Source organism: Aquarana catesbeiana, linkage group LG11 (genome assembly GCF_042186555.1).
Source record: "Aquarana catesbeiana isolate 2022-GZ linkage group LG11, ASM4218655v1, whole genome shotgun sequence".
Classification (NCBI taxonomy): domain Eukaryota; kingdom Metazoa; phylum Chordata; class Amphibia; order Anura; family Ranidae; genus Aquarana; species Aquarana catesbeiana.
The window spans coordinates 62,308,308-62,330,819 of record NC_133334.1 but is presented as its reverse complement, the minus strand read 5'-3'; the positions used below and the strand labels follow the sequence as shown (position 1 = coordinate 62,330,819).

Below are 22,512 nucleotides of genomic sequence, written 5' to 3'. Positions count from 1 at the left end.
TATTTGCAGTACACATCTTTATTGCAAGATACAAAGTAACAATAGATACTGTTACTTTGTACAGAAATAATAAGAAGTGTGCAGCAAACTCTTCCAGGTTTCTTTCTCTCTCTCTCTCTCTCTCTCTCTCTCTCTCTCTCTCTCTCTCTATATATATATATATCTGTCTTTATATATATATAATCTATCTATGTTTCTGGCCATGAGGATGATTCACCAAAGAGGTTGATAATTAATCACTTGTAAATTTAGCTTTGGTTGCTCTCAATACACACCCATGTGCAAAAGAAATAAACAGGGATATGCCTTTCTCCTGATTGGATAATTAAAGTGAATATTCACTCAATTATTAAGTGTGAAAATGATCAACAACTTTAGTAAATCAGCCCCGTGTATCTCTTGTGGTATCTATTATTATCTTTGTCTTTCTTTCATTCCTTCTTTATATATATATAAAATGTATGTATTTATGTATTACAGTACATACATTAATGTATTATCTTTCTATCTATTTATCTCTAGTCTCTCTCTTGTCTCTATCTATCTATCTATCTATCTATCTATCTATCTATCTATCTATCTATCTATCTACCTCTTGTCCCTTTCTCGCTATCTCTCTAGTCTACATCTATCTATATCTGGTCTATCCCTATCTCTCGTCTATCTATCTATCTATCTATCTATCTATCTATCTATCTATCTATTTATCTCTCATCTATCTATCTATTTATCTCTTATCTATCTATCTATCTATCTATCTATCTATCTATCTATCTCTAGTCTATCTAATTATCTATATCATTCTTACCTATCAAGTACAATATCATACACAAGTCAGATTATTTCCTCCTATCACATCAAGGAAACACAATAACAATCTCATTGCCATCCCAATGTAACACAATGCAGTACACAGTACAAATCCATTCAGCAATTTCAAAGCAATTATTCTGCGACAAATACTGGATGATATCAATGTAAACATGCATTTCTTTATCCAACATGAACCTCAAAATCCTCCATATCAACGATCAGCAAATACTAGAAACCAGCAGGTCACAATGCTGAACATAGCGATACAATATAACAAAAGATATATATATATACAGTATATATGTGTGTACCCTGTGTCGGCTGGCCTGGCACTGATGTACCCGGGTACCACCCTGGCCGTGTCCCCCATGTGCCCGTCTGTCCGTTCAGCATCCTCAGCTTGTCATACATGCCATCTGCGCCCATCTGTTGCTTCTCGCTAGCCAGGTTGCGCAGCACTCGGTTTATCGAAGATACCTGCGGGGGGAGATTGGGACAGTTCAAGTCATAGGTAACAAAGCAAGTCCGACAATTAAAAAATGCCTTTTTAATTTTGTTTTGGTAGGTTTATACTACTTAAATCATTACAGATTGTTTCCAGCTTTAGGGGACTTGAGTTACAACAGACGCAATGTACTGCGCGTTTCCCCCCCACCCCACGCGTTTCCCCCAACACGCGCTAACGCCCCCCCCCCCCCCCCATTGACTTACACTAGGGATGTTGTCGTTGGTACAGACGCCTTCAGACAGCAACCTGTCCCGGATCTCCCAGGCAAAGATGGAGGGGCACTCTCGCTTATATTGGGCTATTTTGCTAACCACTTCTGGGGTGGCCACCCTGGGTTTGCTGCCCCCGATGGCTCTGGGCCTGATGGATCCAGTCTCGTAATACCTCCCCAAAATCTTACTCACGCAGCCGTTGGAGACCTGCACAGAGCAACGACAACAAACCACATTATCAATAATTTCAAGACAATAGTACAATTTTATAGTAGGCATTAAACAATGACAAGCTTACGTTTTGACTATCCAGCACTTGAACTTTTGCATCTGCATGGCTCTATAATACAAAAATATACCTTCAATGGTACATGAGAACTTATGGCTTGGATTGATCATTTACATTATTGTGGCCCTACACACTCTATTAAATCACTAAACAGTTAAATAAAAAAAAAAATGAGATTTTTTTTTCTTTTAACTATCTAAACTGGAACTGATAAGAACAGTCCTAATTAGTCCTAATAAGAGGAGGGAGTAGTAAGAGCCAAAACATAGGAGTCTATGTACAGAGGAGATCAACGCTAATCAATACAAAGGAGATCAACGCTAATCAGTACAGATGCACGTTTAAAACATGCAAAGTTCATATAAATCTGAATATCAAATTATTATTATTATTATTATTATTTAAAAAAAAGGTAAAAAATACCTATTTTTTTATTATTATTGTTATTCAAGCAGATGAATGCCGAATGAAAAAGCTGGAGGGGCAGCATTATAAGTCAAATGGGTATCACAGTAAGCAAACGGACTAAAGAAGAGCATTTGCGTTGAAAGTAACGTTTGTCACCTGAAGGATCCTGGAAATATCACACGGTCTTGCTCCACTGTGAGCCAGCTCTACGATCTTCTGCCTTGTAGAATCGGGCAAGGGTCTGCCGTTGACAAAAACGCCACCAAGCTGGTTAACACCGCTGTGACCTGGAGAAAAGAAAAACAAAAAAAACGGTAGAAATGCGTCAACGCCTCAAACGCACTTAGACGCCCAATTAATAATAATAATAAAAAATAAAAATAAAAGACACCTAAAAACTCTTCTCCAACCCCAAACATCGTCCTGCTCAAGCCATCCCATGCTCCAAAATGGGTCTACAAACTCCAACTCCAGCAGTTAAATAACCCCCCAATCTGTTCCAACGCCTCCTACAAGCAGCCAACGCTCACAACAAACTGTCAGCAAATGAGCCTAGGCACCGTTCTGGGGAAAATAAGGAAGTCCAATAGTGAAATAGGCTCCTAAAGACCATCGGGTTCCTTAGCAGACCTTATCATCTTCTTATTTTAGGAGTTTTGGGTTTAAAAAAAAAAAAAAAGAAGGTCCCCCAAACCTGAAAGGTGATCCCAGCTAGGAAGCCTTTCCCTGGAGAGGATGTGCTCTGCTCAGCTCGCAGAGGGCTGATAAATCGTCTTGCAGGAGCGCAGGCTTCTTAGCAAATAAATAAGCACCAAATATAGAAGAGAGGGGGAAAGTATGATGAGTCTTTCTGACATTTGTCTTTAAAATAAAGCTAGCTGCACGTCAAGTTTGAGCTTAATTTCTGGAAATAGGCGGAAGTCGCCCTAGATCATGCATGGGAGGCTAATTGAAAAGATCATTTGAAGTACTTGTGGCAGGCTTGTCACTTTATGACAGTCCTCTGCTTTTGAAAATTGCATCGTCAGGACAAATGCTACCATGATAAAAACGACCCTTTCTAGCCGGATCTGAATATCACTCAGGCTCAGAGATAAGCCTAGCACGAGTTTCTTCTAAAAAAAAAAGAAGAGGTGGAGGGGTACAACTTTTTATATTTTTAAAGGGATGTTGCACTTCTTGTTACCTTCTATTTCATTCTTTCTTTATATTTTAAATTAACCCCCTCAGACCACAATCTATAGGCATCCCTTGGTCATCAATGGGTCAAATTAGAAGAAGGACCACTTCTTGCCTGTAGATTATTTAAGGATTTGGGGGGGGGGGGGTCACAACTTTTATATTTTTGTGTGTTCATTATACAAACTGACACTTCCTATTATCTTCTATTTTAATTCTAACTTTGTATTGTTCATCAACACCACAATCTTTAGGCATCCCTTGGTCATCAATGGGTCAAATTTGAAGGACCATTTCTTGCCTGCAAATTATTTAAGGATTGGGGGGGGGGCACAACTTATATTTTTAAAGGATGTTCATTGTACAAACTGGCATTATCTATATTCTATTTTAAGTCTAACGTTATATTGTTCATTAACACCACAATCTATAGGCATCCATCAATGAGTCAAATTGGAAGAACGAACACTTTTTGCCTGGGGATTATTTAAGGAAGGGGGGCACAACTTTTATATTTTTAAAGGATGTTCAGTATACAAACTGGCACTTCCCATCTGTTTTAATTCCAACTTTATATTTTTCATTACAACCCCCACACCATAATCTATAGGCATCCCTAGGTCATAAATATGTCAATTTGGAAGATGGACCACTTCTTGCCTGCAGATTATTTAAAGAAGAGGGCACCATTTTTATATTTTTAAAAGAGTTATATTGTACAAACTGATACTATTATCTTCTGTTAAATGATATCTTTATTTATTTATAATCTTTATTTATATTTTTCATGAACACCTCACACCACAATCTATGGGCATCCCTTAGTCATCAATGGGTCTAATTACAAGAGGGGCCACTTCTTGCCTGCAGATTGTTTAAGGATTGGGGGGCACAACTTTTATACTTTTAAAGAATGTTCATTATACAAACTGGCACTTCCTATTATCTATTTAATGATAGCTTTATATTTTCTATTAGCCCCCTCACACCACAGTCTATAGGCATCCCTTGGTCATCAATGGGTCAAATTAGAAGAGGGACCACTTCTTGCCTGTAGATTATTTAAGGATGGGGGGCAAAACTGTTTTTGTTTAAGGATGTCCATTATACAAACTAGCACTTCCTATTACCTTCCATTCAATTCTAACTTTATATTTATCATTACACCACACTCTATTGGCATCCTTGGTCATCAATGGGTCAAATTAGAAGAGGGACCACTTCTTGCCTGCAGGTTCTTTAAGGATGGGGGGGGGGGGGGGGCACAACTTTTATATTTTTATTAATATTTTTTATATTACCTTCTATGAAATACTCTTTATAATTTTCATTAACCCCCTCACACCACAATCTATAGGCATGCCTTGGTCATCCATAGGTCGAGATAAAAGTGGGACCACTTCTTGCCTGAAGGTTAGAAATATGAGCATTTATTAGCAACGCAGATTTAAGATATGCTTGAGGGGGTCATTAAATGCAGAATTATTATTATCATTTAAGGGTGGGGACAAAACTTTTATATTTTTACAGCAGGAAGTTCACTATGCAAACTGCCACTTCTAATTATCTTATTTTTAATTCTAACTTTATATTTTTCATTAACCCCTCACACCACAATCTGTAGACATCCCTTGGCCATCAATGGGTCAAATTAGCAGAGGGACCACTTCTTGCCATCAGATTAGATAAAGCGTAATGCAGTTTTCAGATATAAAAAAATGGGGGTGTGTCTTTTCATTCATAAATTATTTTATTTTTCTAGGATGGAGGTGTACACGTTTCTCAATTTTATAGGGTGGAACGGCACAACTTGTATTTATTTTATAAGGGTAGTGGGACACAACTTTCATTTTTAAGGGTGGAGGGGCACAACTGTAATTTGTTTAAGAGTGAAGGAGCACAGGTTTTATATTTTGTTTAAAGCGGAAGGGCACAACTCTAATATTTGGTAGGGGTCGAGGGGTACAACTGTCATTTTTAAGGGTGGAGGGGCACAACTGTCATTTTATAAGGGTGAAAGGACACATGTTTTATTTCTTAAGGGCACAACTTTAATATTTTTAAGGGTCGAGGGGGACAACAGTCATTTTTTTAAGGATGGATGGGGCACAACTGTCATTTCATAAGAGTGAAAGGGCACAAGTTTTATTTTATTTTTTTAAGGGTGGAGGAGCACCGCTTTCTTATTTTTAAAGACTGGCACTTCCCATTCCTTTTTTAAAATTCAAACTATATTTTTTAATTAACCCCTTACATCATTATCTGTAAGAATAGCTTGGTCATTAATTAGTCATGTTAAAATAGTGACCACTTCTTGCCTGCAGATTATTAACAAGGAAAATGAAAGTTAAAAGCAATGCAGATTTCAGCTCTTCATTAAATAAGCTGGAAAGAAGGGTGTCTTTACATGCAGAATTTTTTTTTTTTTTTTACAAGGAAAATGCAGATTTGGGTTGGGCGCAAAGTACAGCATTTGTTAAATTAGGTGAGTGAAAGGGCTTTACATTTAATTATTTTTACCTTACAGGATTGAATTGTAGATACTAAACTGACATGTTAACCCCCTCTTTATTTTATATATATATATATATATATATATATATATATATATATATATATATATATATTGAATTAACCCTCACAGTACAATGTATAGGCAGCTCTTGGTCAGCAAAGGGCTCATGTTAAATTCCATGCACGCTGGGCTTAACAAAGATGCCAGTTCCCTTGGTAGTAAAAACGCTCCGTTTGTACAAAGTTGAGCTCAATGCACACTGGTTTAAAAAAACGTTGCTTCTACAGGAGATTTGTGTTCTGCCTGTAGAAGCAACTCAATGTTATCCTATGTTTCCATGCACATTAGGACATACAGGCATATTTTGAGTTTAAGGTTTGGCTCCATGCACAGTGGGCTTAAAAAAAAACCATCTGTTCTCTTTGGAGTAAAAAACGCTCATATAGAGCATTTTTTTGTACAAAGTTTAGATGAGTTTAGTAGAGCTTTACGTTTATTCCGCCAGTGAGCTCCAATCAGAAACATGAATGAGAAGGGTTTTTTTTTTGCCTGCCTCTCAAAATATGCCCGTTAACGTCCTAATGTGCATGGACACATAAGATAACATTGGGCTGCTTCTACAGGCAGAACGCAAAACTCATGTAGAAGCAACGTTTTTTACGCCAGTGTGCGTGGAGCCCTGAGAGAGGCAGGAAAAAAACCCTTCTGGTTCCTGCTTCTGATTGGAGCTTGGAGGCAGGAAAAGAATAAAACTCTCTCTAACACTCATCTAGACTTTGTACAAATAATGCTCTATATTAAGCGTTTTTTACTCCAAAGAGAACAGACTTTTTTTTTTTTTTTTAAGCCCAGTGTGCATGGAACAGAGTTTAAGAAAATTTTGTGTTTTTTTCTGCCAGAAAGCTCCAATCAAAAACACAAACCAGAAGGTTTTTTTTTTTTTTTTTTACCTGCCTCTAACTTACGCTGAGCCTAAAATATGCCTCTAGAAATGGGAACAGCGTTCAAAGCAAGATTTGTGATTTTTTTTTCCCCCACCATTTTAGTAAATTGCTCTTATTTTGCTTGGGAGGGAAGGGGTTGTGCCTTATTTTAATCTTTTAACAACACAACTGCAACCACCCCAACTCTAAAACGCAAAGAAGAAAATAAACTTGGGCGAAAAGTTTAGGACAGATCAGCATCATCAAGCTTAGAAACAAAAAGTATTTAAAGGGGAATATATGTATATAAATATATATATATATATATATATATATATATATATATATATATATATATATATATATATATATATATATATATATGAAATTATCTTGATCTGAGAGGGGGAAGCTAGTCACCCAAGGAAATTACTTGCCACTTTTGACATGTCTAATAAGCGCCTATTTTAAGCGATATTTCGGAGATATTAGCGCCAGAGCCACCCAGAATGAGCGAAGAGTGATGGAGATACCACGACTGTCTGCTTCCATTCAAGTCGCCCCACAAATTTGTCGACAATAAAAATCCACTTATTGAGTTTTAATTTTTGCTGCAGGCACCTGTCCACCGCACACCATCCCCTCCAGGAATGTCATTTGCAGCGACCATTTATCAACTTAGAAATGACACTGACAATGGCGAAAACTCCAAATTTCACTTAAAAGGTTAAAGTCTTCATCATGATCTGATTTCCCTCGGGAGGGCTAAGGACTGCGGCTCTCTGGCGATCATTAGCCACTCCTAAACAGCTAATAAGAAAGCATATGGTGCTGATTTGGAGCCCCTGGATTTTTTTTTAGACCCCCAGGAATTGCTGTCATACAAGCCAGCGATGACCTTAACGCGAGCCACCCCAAAATAATCATACAAATAAATAACAGGGGGGCTCGACCGATAAAGATCGGCACAACCAGACACCTTGTAATGACATTTTCCAACACAGATTGCCCTATAAGAACACACTTTATAGGTCAAACCATGAATTTACAATACAAATTAATGCTATGTTCTTTTTTTCGAGGGCATTAACCCTTCCTGTGCCATGCCATCAATTTATTAAAAAACAAACAGCCTTATCGATCAACAATTAGCACCCAACTTTCTGCTGTGTAACATGACAGATCATTCAACACTATAGAATTTAAAAATAACTCAACAAAAGTGGAGTATATATATATATATATATATATATATATATATATATATATATATATATATATATATATATATATATATATATATATATTTGATACTTACTAATAATTATTCATTTTAATTTTTGAGTCAACCTAAATCTAGATACCAATTCAAGATAAAAACACATTACAGTAAAATTGCATTAAATAGTCTTTCTTCTCTAGGGTATGTCTCTCTCTCTCTCTCTCTCTCTCTCTCTCTCTCTCTCTCTATAGAGAGAGAGAGACAGACAGACAGACATACCCTTCGAATGGGTGCACAAAAACAATTTTACCGTAATGTGTTTTTATTATATATTATATTATGATATTATTTAAAAAATACTATTAAAAAATATTATATATATATATATATATATATATATATATATATATATATATATATATATATATATATATATATATATATATATATATATATATATATAATTTAATATAATCTCTTTGATGGACATCTTGCAAACCGCGGCTCCTATTTTGGTCTCACAATCAACATGTATCTTATGTAGTATCTCTCCAGCCCCAATGATATTTATCTCTATTTTAGCATACAACTTTATTCCACCTTACATAGCCTATAGAGGAAGACCACAAACCCTCCAATAAAAAACTAAACAAAACAAAGCTGCATATAAGATTAAAAAAAAAAAAAAAAACTTCCTCCTTTTGTAAGGAAATCGTCCTTGCCAAAGCCATGCCGACACAACACAACTCTCAAAAGACTCCAAAACAACACAAAATAGAATAGAGATCAATAAAACAGCGGTCATTAGCGACAATAAAGATCCTAAAAATAGTGCATTGTGGCGATAGAAGGCAGTCAACTGGCCATTAAACAGCAATTTCAGCACACAGATTTTATATAAATAAATAAATAATAATAATATTTTATATATATATATATATATATATATATATATATATATATATATATATATATATATATATATATATATATATATATACATGTGCATTTAACAGCCATTAAAAAAAAAAAAACTTCACTATTCTGGCTGCTGTAAATAACTTTGACAGCTTAGCTAAAGTCCCTTAACAGGCTTTAAAAATATTAGAAGGTCATAAAATAAATCACCCAGTTTAATTGATTGATGCCACCTCAGACCCACAAAAGAATAAAAGAATCTGACAGAAAACCCCTCTAATTTATTTTGTAGCTATTTAAAAAAAAAAAAAAAAAAAAAAAAAGTGTTACTTACTGTTCTGCATTTTGCCTGCTTGCACTATATTCCCACGTGGTCCCTTTACGGAATTCTATTAATACATAAACAGATTTTCCTATTAATTACGGTACAGCTTTGGGAAAATGGCCCTCATTTCCTCTCCACTTTCTGTCTAGTTATACCTATCTCATTATTATTAATAATATTATTATTTCACTTGTTTCTTTTTAAATAGTTGTATTTAAAAAAGGAGTATTAAGCTAAGTAAATAAATGTATATATTAAGAAAAAATATTTTTTGTAATTTTAAAAAAATATATAAAAAGTAATAATAATAACAGAAAAAACAAATATTTTCTCAAACTTACCTAAAAATTGCGTTTCTTCTCCCAAAGGAAGTGCCCACTTCAGCATCTGCTCTTAGTATTTTCCCTCTAGGATAAAAAAAAGGTGTATTAAGTTTACTAATAATGACAACTATTACAGATTTTTTTTTTTTTTAAATATTATTTCACACACGCTTAAAATCCCATTACACTTTAATTACTCTTGAAATAATTTTCCCATGGCATCACCTTACGGTCTATTTCCAAACTCCCCCTCTACAAGGAAAAAAAATGAGCAACTCTGGAACTGCATCAATAATATGTTTAAGATTTAAATATTTTAGGGGGAAAGAAAAAAAAAAGATTACAGGGCAAAATGTTACCATAGAAACCATAGTCCTGCCTACTAATTAGATATGGAGTTAAGACCAACAGCTGGGTGACACAAAAGTGTTGATAATATTTTCATGGATTGCTCTTTGCATGGGTATTAATTTAAACTCTCGCTTTTTTTTTTTTTTTTTTTTTTTTTACTCTTTTGCTTTGGCTGTTTAGGTCTTATATTTTCCACTGTACATTGACACACGCTGTCTACCTCGCCTCAGTGCCTTAAAAAGTAGAACCAGGAGGGGGTGAGGCCAGTTAACAAAGCCAACAGTGTTTTTATTCAGTACATCCAGCCAAACCAAAGTGTCCCTGGCAGAGTCATACAATCCCTCTACTAACTTACTAAAGAAAAAAAATACACTTTTTTTTTTTTTTTTTTTTGCAGAGACCTTCTTTCGGGTAAAAAAAATCCTTCTGATTACAAATTTGGGGGGGAAAATTAGTAAAGTAATTTTAAGTTATTTATTTATTTTTAGAGGTAATTGTGTGAGTTGTTAGGGGGTTGTAAAGCCACACAACAGCCCCGTGGGGGTGCTCAATTGGCAAGAGACAATTACAAAAGAGAAGGCATTGAAGAGGTTGGAGAGAGGAAAAAAAAAAAGAAGAAAAAGTAAAAGAAAAAAAAAGGAAAAAAACTCAATAAAATCCCTATTTTCTCCATGCACAACTACAGGGAAAATGTATATTATTTAGCACATGCTTTATTTTTGTTTCCAGGCTTTTTTTTTTTTTTTTTACACAGATTTTCTTGCACCCCCCCCATCTCAGATTAGTCTCGGCTTGAAGAAAGTAAATATTTTCACTACAGCTAAAATTAATAATGCAATGGCGTATTGGCAAGCTCATTTGTCGCCCAGATCGTCGCAAGAGCCAGGGAGGCTGATGAAGACGCCAGAGATGGCTTTGTACACATGTGGCCAGCCAAGCATATCGGCCCTGGAAGGATCCTATAGACTAGTAGGCGAGGACAGCACTAATCTCACTGCGAACAAAATGCTTAATCCAGTTTGAACACGTTACATACAGTTTTTGCAAGTGTTCACCTAAAACAAACACGACACACTGGAAGACATAGGAGAAACCTTCACAAACTGTCGCAAAAATCAACAGAAACTTCTGTCTGCTTTACTAGAAGAATCTCTGAATGGAGGGGTGATCAAAGTAGGATCCTGCTTTCATTTTGGAAACTTTAGAAAGGGCCTGGCCTAGCAGCCATAGAAGCAGCCGAAAAAAAAAAAAATCAAACTGCTATTTATTTCCAGGATATAAACAGCACCCACCTAACATAACAAAACCCCATACTATACTATCCAGGCAATAAAGAACAATCATTATATCACAGTTTACAAATTCTAGGAGCAATAATAAAAAAGAATAATTCTATTGCTTATGTAATTTTTAGCAACGCTATTTGTTTTTATTTTTTAAATTAAAAAAATGAAATAAAATAAAATAAATTCTCCCCTTTAACGAACCATTAAAACTACAATAATCACACTTATGTTTAGCATGTTGCAACGTATTCTACTGCTCTTGTGTTCATGCAAAGGGCAACGCAATCCATATTTATTGGTGAATAAAAAACCCGTGGCAAATATTAACAGCATCAAAACGGGTTAATATTTTTTTTTACTGCATAGTGGCTGGAGAGAGAGCAATTAAATAAGTAAAATATTTTTATTAACTTTAATTAGGCGGCTAATGGCGGTGGGTGTTGGGTAAGGTGCCGGGAGGGTTAATGTGGATAAGTTAAATGTGATTTTTAAATTATTTTTGAAAGTAACCTTGGAAGGCACAATTTTCTATAGGAAGCTAGGGAGAGCTGAGGACGCAAATACACAACATAGCTACAGATACACAACAATCATCGACCGGGGGCAGCTACACAACTAGCACAGAAGGAGTACAACAACACAACAACTGTGAGTACAACTACACAACAACTATCATGGCAGTGCAGCTACATACATGTGGACACAGCTATGCAACCATTTTAGCATTGCAGCTACACAACAATTATCAAAGCAGTAGAGCTACGCAACCGTGTGTAAAGCTACTTAACAATTACCATAACAGTACAGCTACACAACTGTGAGTACAGCTATACAACAATTATCATAGTATTACAGATACACAACAATTATCATAGTATTACAGATACACAACTGTGAGTACAACTACACAATAATTATCATAGTATTAAAGCTACACAACTGTAAGTACAGCTACACAACAATTATCATTACAGCTACACAACAATTATCATAGCAGAACAGCTACAAAGCTGTGATTATAGCTACACAACAATTAACTTAGCACTACAGATACACAAATGTGAGTATAGCTACACAACTATTATCATATCATTACACATACACAAATGTGAGTAAAGCTACATAATAATTATCATAACGTTACAGGTACACAAATGTGAGTATAGCTACAAAGCAATTATCATAGCAGTACAGCTACACAAATTTAAGTACAGCTCCATAAAAATGATTATAGTAGTACAGCTACATAAATGGAAGTTCAGCTACACGACGATTAATAGAAATACAGCAACACAACTGTGAACAGAGCTACACAACTATCACAAAGGGGGTACAGCTTGGTTCTCAGGATCTATGCAGGGAGATGGTAGCCCAGTTTGCCGGTTATATTTCAGATCCCTGGGCACAACCATGTTTTTGCACAGCAATACAAACCTCAGTCTACAATTAACACAACCCAAACTTCTCCACTAATCCACCACTAATGCGTTGCATGCTGCAAAGCAGCACAACAATTTGTAAACCCACAAATGTAACCGTACATGGTGCCTGCAAGTGTGGGCAAGGGTTATTCCAACAAGTATGATCAGAGGCTGTGTCCACAAGTGATCAGGAACTTTATCACAAGTAATCAGGAACTTTATCTACAATTGGAACTGTACCCACAGTTGAGCAAGGACTGTGCCCGCAATTGGAACTGTACCCATATTGGATAATGGACTGTGTAAACAAGGTGCCCACATGTGATCAGGGACTGCACTCACAAGAGATCAAGGATTGTACCTACAAGGGGTCAAAAACTGTACCCACAAGTGTAATTAAAGGACTGTACACGCAAGTGATCAAGGGCTGTACCCATAAGTGTAATTAAAGCTCACAAATGATCAAAGACTGTACCCACAACTGATCAGGTACTGTGCCCACAAGTGATCAAGGACTAATAAAGGACTGTACTCATAAGTATCGACAAGTGATCAGAAGTGTAATAAAGGACTGTGCCCACAACTGATCGCGTACTGTGCCCACAAGTAATCAAAGACTGTACCTAAAAGTCTAATAAAGGACTGTCCTCACAAGTGATCAGGGACTGTATCCACAAGTGATCGGAAGTCTAATAAAGGACTGTGCCCACAAATAATCAGAGACTGTACCTACAAGTCTAATAAAGGACTGTGCCCACAAATAATCAGAGACTGTACCTACAAGTCTAATAAAGGACTGTGCCCACAAATAATCAGAGACTGTACCTACAAGTCTAATAAAGGACTGTGCCCACAAATAATCAGAGACTGTACCTACACGTCTAATAAAGGACTGTGCCCACAAATAATCAGAGACTGTACCTACAAGTCTAATAAAGGACTGTGCCCACAAATAATCAGAGACTGTACCTACAAGTCTAATAAAGGACTGTGCCCACAAATAATCAGAGACTGTACCTACAAGTCTAATAAAGGACTGTGCTCACAAATGATCAATAAACTGTACCCACAAAAACAATCAAGGACTGCATCCACAAGTGACCAGAAAGTGTATCCACAAGTGTAATAAAGGTGTGTGCTCAGTGATTGCACCCACCAGAGTGCCCACCCAAGGTACAAGCTCTCACTCACCTTGCAGAGGCATCCCAGGCTGTCACACTCCCCCCTTGGATGAATGAGGGTGAAGCTGGTTGTAATGAGCGAAGCTGAGTCCCTGATGTGTAGTGATCAGGAAATAAAAGCGGTGTTCCCAGGCACCGAGGCTCGATGTTTGCTGCCTTGTGAAGAGGAGACAGAGATTGACAGTAAGCGAGGCTGTCAGTGGGTGCAGGAGGGAGAGAGGGAGGCAGGCAGTGCAGAGTGTGCAGAGTGTGCAGAGTGCAGTGGCAGGCACAGAGCACACCTATGCTGATTGGTGATGGGTGAAGGGTATTAATGTATGTGTAGTCTCTTCTTGTGCCTCGCCTCCACTGTTCTTCACTGGCCCATTAGCGCAGGCTGACCTCTGTCATCATCTCCCAGGAAAACACTTCCTCCTGCCTCTCCACCAGAGCGGGAAATGAGCCTGTTCTTGGGCTTGCTTTCAAACCCACTAATCACTCCAGACATGCAAATGAAAAGCTGTCCCCGCACACAAAATATTGCTTTATGCAAAGCACTGGGCTAGCCTCGCCACTGCCTATTGGCTGCTCCCCCCCAGCGCCTGGCCCCATTGGCTCCTGCCTTTGAATATGAATACAGCTGATTTTTTTTTTCTCTTCCACTGCTCAGATTTTTTTTTTTAACTGTGTATTTTTCCCCTCTCTATAAGTATGTGTTTGTCACACTAACGCCACTTTTACAAGCTGGTTCAAGATATCTTTATTGGATTTAACACTCATCTTTATTTTTTTTTATTTTTTTTAATTTTTTTTTAAGGATGTTCTGACTTCCAAACTTTTTTTGATCTAAGGACAATATATATATAGATATATATAGAAGGTATCACTCACCTGCCTCTTTCCTCTACCTCCAGTGGTGTCCCTGCTAATTGTATACTGCTCTCAATAGGAATGAAATAATTTTCCTTGTAAGTAGCATTTTTGTTGTAAAGAGCTATTTTGTGTGTGTGAATAGGGGGGCGATTTGCATTTTCCTAAAAAAGCCTCAGAAGACAATGGGGATGAGCAAAATATCATTCAGATGTAAAGAGCATAAATATTTGGAAGACAGGGGCTTTGTGAGCTGTGAATGGCTCCCGGCCAGCTCGTTTTTTTTTTTTTTTTTTTTTTACAAAACCTGGAGTCTCAGAACACAAGGAGTGAACTGCCATTGACTTGAGTTTATTGAACACTCTTCAGAAAAATGCCTGAAGTGTCCTTCTCTCTTCAGCAAACATTTGCAAACTTCTTCCACGTGTCTTTGTTGACTGTTTTTCTTTCTTTATTTATTTTTTATTATCAAAGACACCAACACATTAGAGTCAGTTTTACTTTTTTTTTTTTTAATGTGGCAGATGTTTTCCAATCAACAGGACAAGAACTATTTTGCCTGCAGGTAATAGGAGGAAAAGGACACTATTGTGGTAATGTATATATAACTTGTAGAGTGTTAGGGGCAATCAGGTTAAACAAGAGAATTAGCAGCAGATTGTGTTACTGGGCCTGAAGCCTAGATAGATAGATAGATAGATAGATAGATAGATAGATAGATAGATAGATAGATAGATAGATAGATAGATAGATAGATAGATAGATAGATAGATAGATAAATAGATAGATAGATAGATAGATAGATAGATAGATAGATAGATAGATAGATAGATAGATAGATAGATAGATAGATATTAGATGAGAGAGAAGAGAGAAAAAGAAGAAAGAAATAATGAAAGAAAGAAAAAAGTAAAGACAGAAAAGACAGATACTGTAAAGGTATAAGATAGATATAAGATAGATAGATAGATAGATAGATAGATAGATAGATAGATAGATAGATAGATAGATAGATAGATATAAGATAGATAGATAGATAGATAGATAGATAGATAGATAGATAAGAGTGAGAAGAAAGAAAGAAAGAAAGAAAGAAAGAAAGAAAGAAAGAAAGAAAGAAAGAAAGAAAGAAGACAAATACTGTAAGGTATAAGATAGATATATGTGACATACAGTGATAGGAAAATAGATAATTTATGTGTCTGTGTCTGTCTGTGTATATATAAATGTATATATATAAAAAGATAAAAAGAGAGATTATAGAAATGTAGTTATATGTATAAATAAGTAATAGAAATATATATAACTGTTAATTTTGTTCCTGGAGTATATATATATATATATATATATATATATATTATAGTATGGTATACAGTCTAAATATATATTTATGTATAATGTATATTATACTAATACTGTATAGCAGAATGTATATATATATATATATATATATATATATATATATATATATATATATATATATATATATATATATATATATAATCTATCTATCTATCTATCTATCTATCTATCTATCTATCTATCTATCTATCTATCTATCTATCTATCTATCAGTGTAATCTTTCTTTTATTTAAAAAAGTGTATAAAAGTGTATAAAAGTATATATATATATATATATATATATATATATATATATATATATATATATATATATATATATATACACACGTATAAATATAATGGGTAGCTGTATATTTTTATTACTAGACCATGCTACTTTGGTTGCTGCTATTGTTATTAATATTCATTTTTAGTTAAGTGGTTGGAAGTGAGTAGAGAACACAAGTGCTGTGTCAGGGTGTCATTGTGCCTTGACATATGCTGGCTGAAGGTGTCAGTTAGTAATGGGGGGGCAGTGAGTTTCTGTATGTTGTGACCACACACCATAAAGTACATTTGTCCTGTGCTGCACTATTAATGCACACCTCACTACACCCCAAAGCATCCCCTGGGCGCTACTTTTAAGGTTACATTTAAAGTACCAGCTTGATCACTGGTTGACTTAATTGTTGATTTCACAAGTTCTGAGCAGGGGGAGAAATGACTAAAAATACAGTTCAGAAAAAAAAGACAAAAAGAAGAAGAAAAAGAAAGAGAGAGAGTGGTAAAGTGGAATGTGAGCGGAGAAAATAAAGTATTAGATGTATACACTTGACTTTTCTTGACATGTGAAAGTGTTAAAAGTCACAGCTCATCAATAAAGTATGTGGACAGTGAATGAGGGGAGTGACAGGCATTGCATTCTTAAATAAAGTACAATAGAGAGACAAACGACTCTGCCAGAGAGTTTGCATGTTAGTGAAAGGACGCCTCAATGGGAGCTGGATAATGAGCTGCCTGCCTGTCATTCCCCCTCGGCCTACACACAGGCACTCATACTGCTCCACACGGGGCCCCTCTGCTCTCCCTCTATACAAATCCTACACTTCCTAGGATGGCCCCCTCTACAAAGAGACCCCCACACTGCCTCCTACACCCTGCAATACACATTGGACCCCTGTCCGCTCTGCACACCTGCATTGCTTGTCTACAACGACAACCTAATAATATTCCAACAGAACATTCTACAGACCATTCTACAGAACATGCAACCACACATATACTGTATCTTTGTCTGCCTATATATCTATAGTGGGATAGAGAGAGAGAGAATGCATTACACCCAGCAAAATGATGAAGTATACGATTGAGTGCATATCTATCTATCTATCTATCTATCTATCTATCTATCTATCTATCTATCTATCTATCTATCTATCTATCTATTTATCTATCTATCTATCTCTGTGTTCCTACAGCATCAGTTTCTCTTTCTTTCTTTCTTTCTTTCTTTCTTTCTTTCTTTCTTTCTTTCTTTCTTTCTTTCTTTCTTTCTTTCTTTCTTTCTTTCTTTCTTATCTATCTATTTATCTATCTATCAATCTATCTATCATCAGTCTATCTCTTTATTTATCTTTTTGTCCCTCTCACATCAGTTTCTTTTCTTTTCTCTCTATCTATTTATCATCTATCTATCTATCTATCTATCTATCTATCTATCTATCTATCTATCTATCTATCTATCTATCTATCTATCTATCTCTACCTATCTATATTGACCATTGTATCTCTCTATTATCATGTTCTTTCTGTCATTCTCCCCCCTCTCTTTCTTTCTGTCCCTCTATCATTAGTATCTATCTATCTATCTATCTATCTATCTATCTATCTATCTATCTATCTATCTATCTATCTATCTATCTATCTATCATCAGTCTATCCCTTTATCTATCTTGTTGTCCCTCTCACATCAGTTTCTTTTGTTTTCTCTCTATCTACTTATCATCTATCTATCTATCTATCTATCTATCTATCTATCTATCTATCTATCTATCTATCTATCTATCTATCTATCTATCTATTTATCTATCTATCTAGATATCTATCATCAGTCTATCTATTTATCTGTCTCCTTGTCCCTCTCACATTAGTTTCTTTTCTTTTCTTTCTCCATCCTCATTGGTCTGATCTATCTGTTTACCAGTCTATCTATCTATCTATCTATCTATCTATCTATCTATCTATCTATCTATCTATCTATCTATCTATCTATCTATCTATCTATCTATCTATCTATCTATCTCTTTCTTTCTTTCTTTCTTTCTTTCTTTCTTTCTTTCTTTCTTTCTTTCTTTCTTTCTTTCTTTCTTTCTTTCTTTCTTTCTTTCTTTCTTTCTTTCTTTCTTTCTTTCTTTCCTTCCCTCTTTGTTTCTTATGTATGTATGTGTGTATTTATTTATCTTTCTATTTATCTGTCTATCTATCAATCTATCATCAGTCTATCTCTTTATCTTATGGTCCTCTCACATCAGTTTCTTTTCTATCTATCTATCTATCTATCTATCTATCTATCTATCTATCTATCTATCTATCTATCTATCTATCTATCTATCTATCCATCCATCCTGGACCCTTCAGACTGTGATAACCAGTGTTAGGGGAATAAACCCACCTCCTTGCCTAATTCTTCCTATACTCAGACATTACTCTGGAGTAATCAGGGAAGTTTATCTTCTCCCACAAAGTTGTATTTTACAATCCAATGACTACATGTTAATGTCCCCACTACTTGTTCTTATATTCAATTTTTGATTTTTTCTCAATTGGATGTATTATCGAGGCTATAGGGGAAGAGACAGGTAAATAGATGTTTGAAATTGAAATGTCAGTCGCTTGGGAGTATTTAGAATGAAAGGAGACTTATGTACAGTAGCTGGCCCCATCCTTTTTTTTCCAGCTTGTAAGGCACATTCAAACATTAAACAAAACATTGTATGATCATGTTAAGCAATTTTATGAAATGCTGGGAGGCTGCATGCATGCAGGACATAGAGGAACATGTGGATCCCGAGCTACTGGTTGAAAGCAGGCTATTGCTGAACAGGCTACTTCAGCAGGGAAAGGGTTAATGGAGCACTATGCATTTTCATATACCCATCTCCATGATAGGAGCTTGCTTTTTTGTAGTATTAAGTGAACCGTGTCATGAGTTAACTCAGAAAAGAAAAAGCAAAAAAAAAAAAAAAAAAAAAAGAGAGTAGTTTACAACTTTTAATTATAAAGTTTTAATTATAAACCCAGTCCTAAGTCTTGCAAAACTTTTTAGCCTTGGTTACTCTTTTGTCTTACCTTTTCTCTTTTAAAATAATGACATAGCCTTCCACAGCAATAAATGATCCGGTCCCATTTCCCAGGCAATTTTTCAGTTTTCCCCCCTTCATCCTTTTTTTTAAAAAAACACCTCTCAATTAGCAACCGTTGGGATTAACAGCAACTAATGCCTTTCCTTGAATCGTGGTCCTATTTCTCCCTAGGGCAGACTAAGGCTTTGTGTGTCTTCCCAAAAGAGAAAGAAAAAAAAAGTTTTAGTAGAAAAAAAAAATGATAAGGGGAGGGAGTTAATGAATACAAGTGACGTCATACTAATGGAGGTTAGGCAAGGGGCTGGACTGTGTCAGTTACATTCTGTAAAGGTGAGTGCTCTAGGGTCCTAACTGTATCATTCAATCTACACATTGAATTTTGTGTTTCTAGGGCCATATAAAATTACTTTTATTGCCTAAGCATACATCCAAAGGTGTTACTGTAGCAGAAGGCTACTTGGGCGTAAAAGTAGAGAACAAGGTCAAAAAGTTTTATTTTCCCACCAAGTAAAACACTTGTATAGGATCCATTAAACTAAATAGTAAGACACTTATAGGAGACATTAAGCTAAATGTTCTTCTGTCATTCCTTGGCATTAACATATATCAGTAGCGACATTTTGATAGAAAATAATGTAATCATTAATTCCTTCCTTTAAGGTTCTCATTATTTTCATGTTCTGTAACATATTTATGAAGATTGTATCTATAATATAGTATAATTTCATGGTCTACCATTGTAGCATCTTGGAGAGTGTCAGTAAATATACTGTAAATGTGAAGGTTGCTTAATTACGTTTTTTTTTCCAAAGCAATTTCTGTTCTTAAAGGTGTATTGTGTTTTGTATTATTTGTAGGGTTTTGCAGTATAATTATAATACATGTTGTCTATTAAGGATAGGAAGTGGTTTATACTATAGTCATTTAGGTGGGGTGTATAGTGTGAAAGTGGATCTTGTAGTCCTGTGCATGTCTCCTTATATTAATATCTATTCTACAAGTCACCTTTTTTAATACCCAGAAAAATGCTTAAAGTCCCCTTGTCCAGTTCACTTTGGACCTAGAGAGAAACACCAATTCTGACGTGTTAGACTGAAATGCATTTGCCTCTAGGATAACCAATGACTATTTGTGTACATGGGGCGGTGTTTGAGCTCGGTAATATCCAAGACATGGAGTTAAATGGAAATACATCCTCTTTTTTTAAACAATGACACACAGGGCTTCTCCATACAGTCAACGTTAGGAGAAAAATAGGACATGGTTCTTTATCGGGGGGGGGGGGGGGGCGGGGGGCTGGGTTATAATAAATAATGCATGCAATATTTTAAAGGGTATCTATATTATTTATTATGAAAACACCCCCTCTAAAAAAGCATGTCCCATTTTTATTTTTTTTCTAATATAATATTTATATCTCTAATATCTATATATATCTATATATATCTATATATAGGTATATATAGATATATATATATATATATATATATATTCCATTCCAAGTACTATATATATATATATATATATATATATATATATATATATAGATGTAAATATGTATAGAGTACTTGAATTTGTGTCAGTGGTTGCTGCAACTTTCCCTGTAATAAACTATATTGATATTACATGGAGATGTTTTAGGACATGTTAAGGGGATGTCTCTGTCTTTCTCCATCCCTCTTTGTCTCTATGATATGTACATACACTTACACACAATAAACAGTATATATATATATATATATATTACTAATAAACAATACTGTATATAGAATATTTTTACAGGGAATAATATCATATATATATATATATATATATATATATATATATATATATATATATATATATATATACATATATTAGAGTTTTCTTTGTTTCTTTGTTTTCTCTCTTTTTTTCCCCTCTCTTCCTTTCTTTCTCTCTTTCTCTCTCTCTCTCTCTCTCTTCTCATATATATATATATATATATATATATATATATATATATATATATATATATATATATATATATATATATATATATATATATGTATCATCCTTTAGTTAAGGGGTATAAACATAAAATGGCCCTCCTAATATATATAATTTTACCACTTTGATAAAACCTAACTGCCACAAAGCATAAAGCCATCGGGAATTAAATGCCTTCAGAAAAAAAAAAGAACATCACTCTCTGACTGGCTATATGCTATTGATTAATACAATCTGTTCCGAGAGTCTTGTAACTCTTAAATCTGCCTGTTAATCAAGTCTCTAAGCAGCTCAATGTGAGTTTTATTAGCGACAGGAGATCCCAGGCTGTAGATCAAACCAAGCGTTTCCACCCTTCATATCTAGACTACCGCTGCTAACATGATATATTTTCAATTAGAGGCCAATTTATCAAACAGTTTGTCCCCTCCTGACATCTGTAATATGGTGTGAGCCGTTTACCTTGCCAAGTTGAGCAGCGCGTTGAATATTAGCGCGCGTTCAAAGGCATTTTGCGCCAAATGTGACATTCTGCATTTTAGGACCAATTTTTACATATAGCATGTGCTTCTTTTCTCACAGCCAGAAGGATCTTAAGATGCATGGATTGGATTAAATTCTATAATATCTAATACCAAATGATTGTATCACACTGATATGCATATGAAAAGCCTATCTGGTAATTATGCGACAGTTTTTTTTTTTTTTCACTGCATGACAGCTGGATAAACATAATCTCCAATAAACATCTCTAATTAGAGAGCGGGGACTGGGTAAAATTGTATTTTTTTTAATGCAAAAGCCTTTGGTATAAGTCGGCACCTCAAATACAAAATATTGTAGAATTGAAATCATTACAGATTTTTTTTTTTAAATATATTATTTTTGGAGTGGCAAAATGTTTTCAGGTGCTAAAATATATATATGTTTTTTTGGCAAATCAACAGCAAAAATGTTGTCTTTAGCTTATGTGTAAAATATAGAGTTTTTATAATATTTTTCTGCAGTTGGCAAACTTTATTTTTGGAAGATTATTGTTATTATTGGTATTATTATTATTCTTATGAATAATATTATTAATAATAATACATATTATTAATACATATTATTATTTATA

At 35.0% G+C, this 22,512-nt stretch overlaps 1 protein-coding gene and 1 long non-coding RNA gene across 10 annotated transcripts in view; one reads left to right on the top strand and one right to left on the bottom strand.

The window, feature by feature from the left end:
* Window positions 1-15,036, bottom strand: part of PAX6 (paired box 6) — a 41,752-nt gene extending 26,716 nt beyond the window's left edge. For 2 of the 9 annotated variants that reach the window (XM_073604497.1, XM_073604502.1), the window contains exons 1-7: window positions 13,885-15,034; window positions 9,654-9,719; window positions 9,322-9,376; window positions 2,387-2,517; window positions 1,832-1,873; window positions 1,525-1,740; window positions 1,125-1,290 (exon numbers count right to left, since the gene is read on the bottom strand). In XM_073604497.1, the coding sequence (XP_073460598.1) occupies window positions 1,125-1,290; window positions 1,525-1,740; window positions 1,832-1,873; window positions 2,387-2,517; window positions 9,322-9,331 (565 nt within the window). In that variant the 5' untranslated portion in view covers window positions 9,332-9,376; window positions 9,654-9,719; window positions 13,885-15,034. Of the gene's footprint in view, window positions 1-1,124; window positions 1,291-1,524; window positions 1,741-1,831; window positions 1,874-2,386; window positions 2,518-9,321; window positions 9,377-9,653; window positions 9,720-13,884 lie in introns of all 9 variants that reach the window. The other 7 variants (XM_073604496.1, XM_073604500.1, XM_073604499.1 and 4 more) reach the window with 5 other exon arrangements.
* Window positions 14,518-22,512, top strand: part of LOC141112074 (uncharacterized) — a 15,323-nt gene continuing 7,328 nt past the window's right edge. Inside the window, exon 1 of the long non-coding RNA XR_012236521.1 lies at window positions 14,518-15,288. This is a non-coding gene — a long non-coding RNA (uncharacterized lncRNA). The remainder of the gene's footprint in view (window positions 15,289-22,512) is intronic.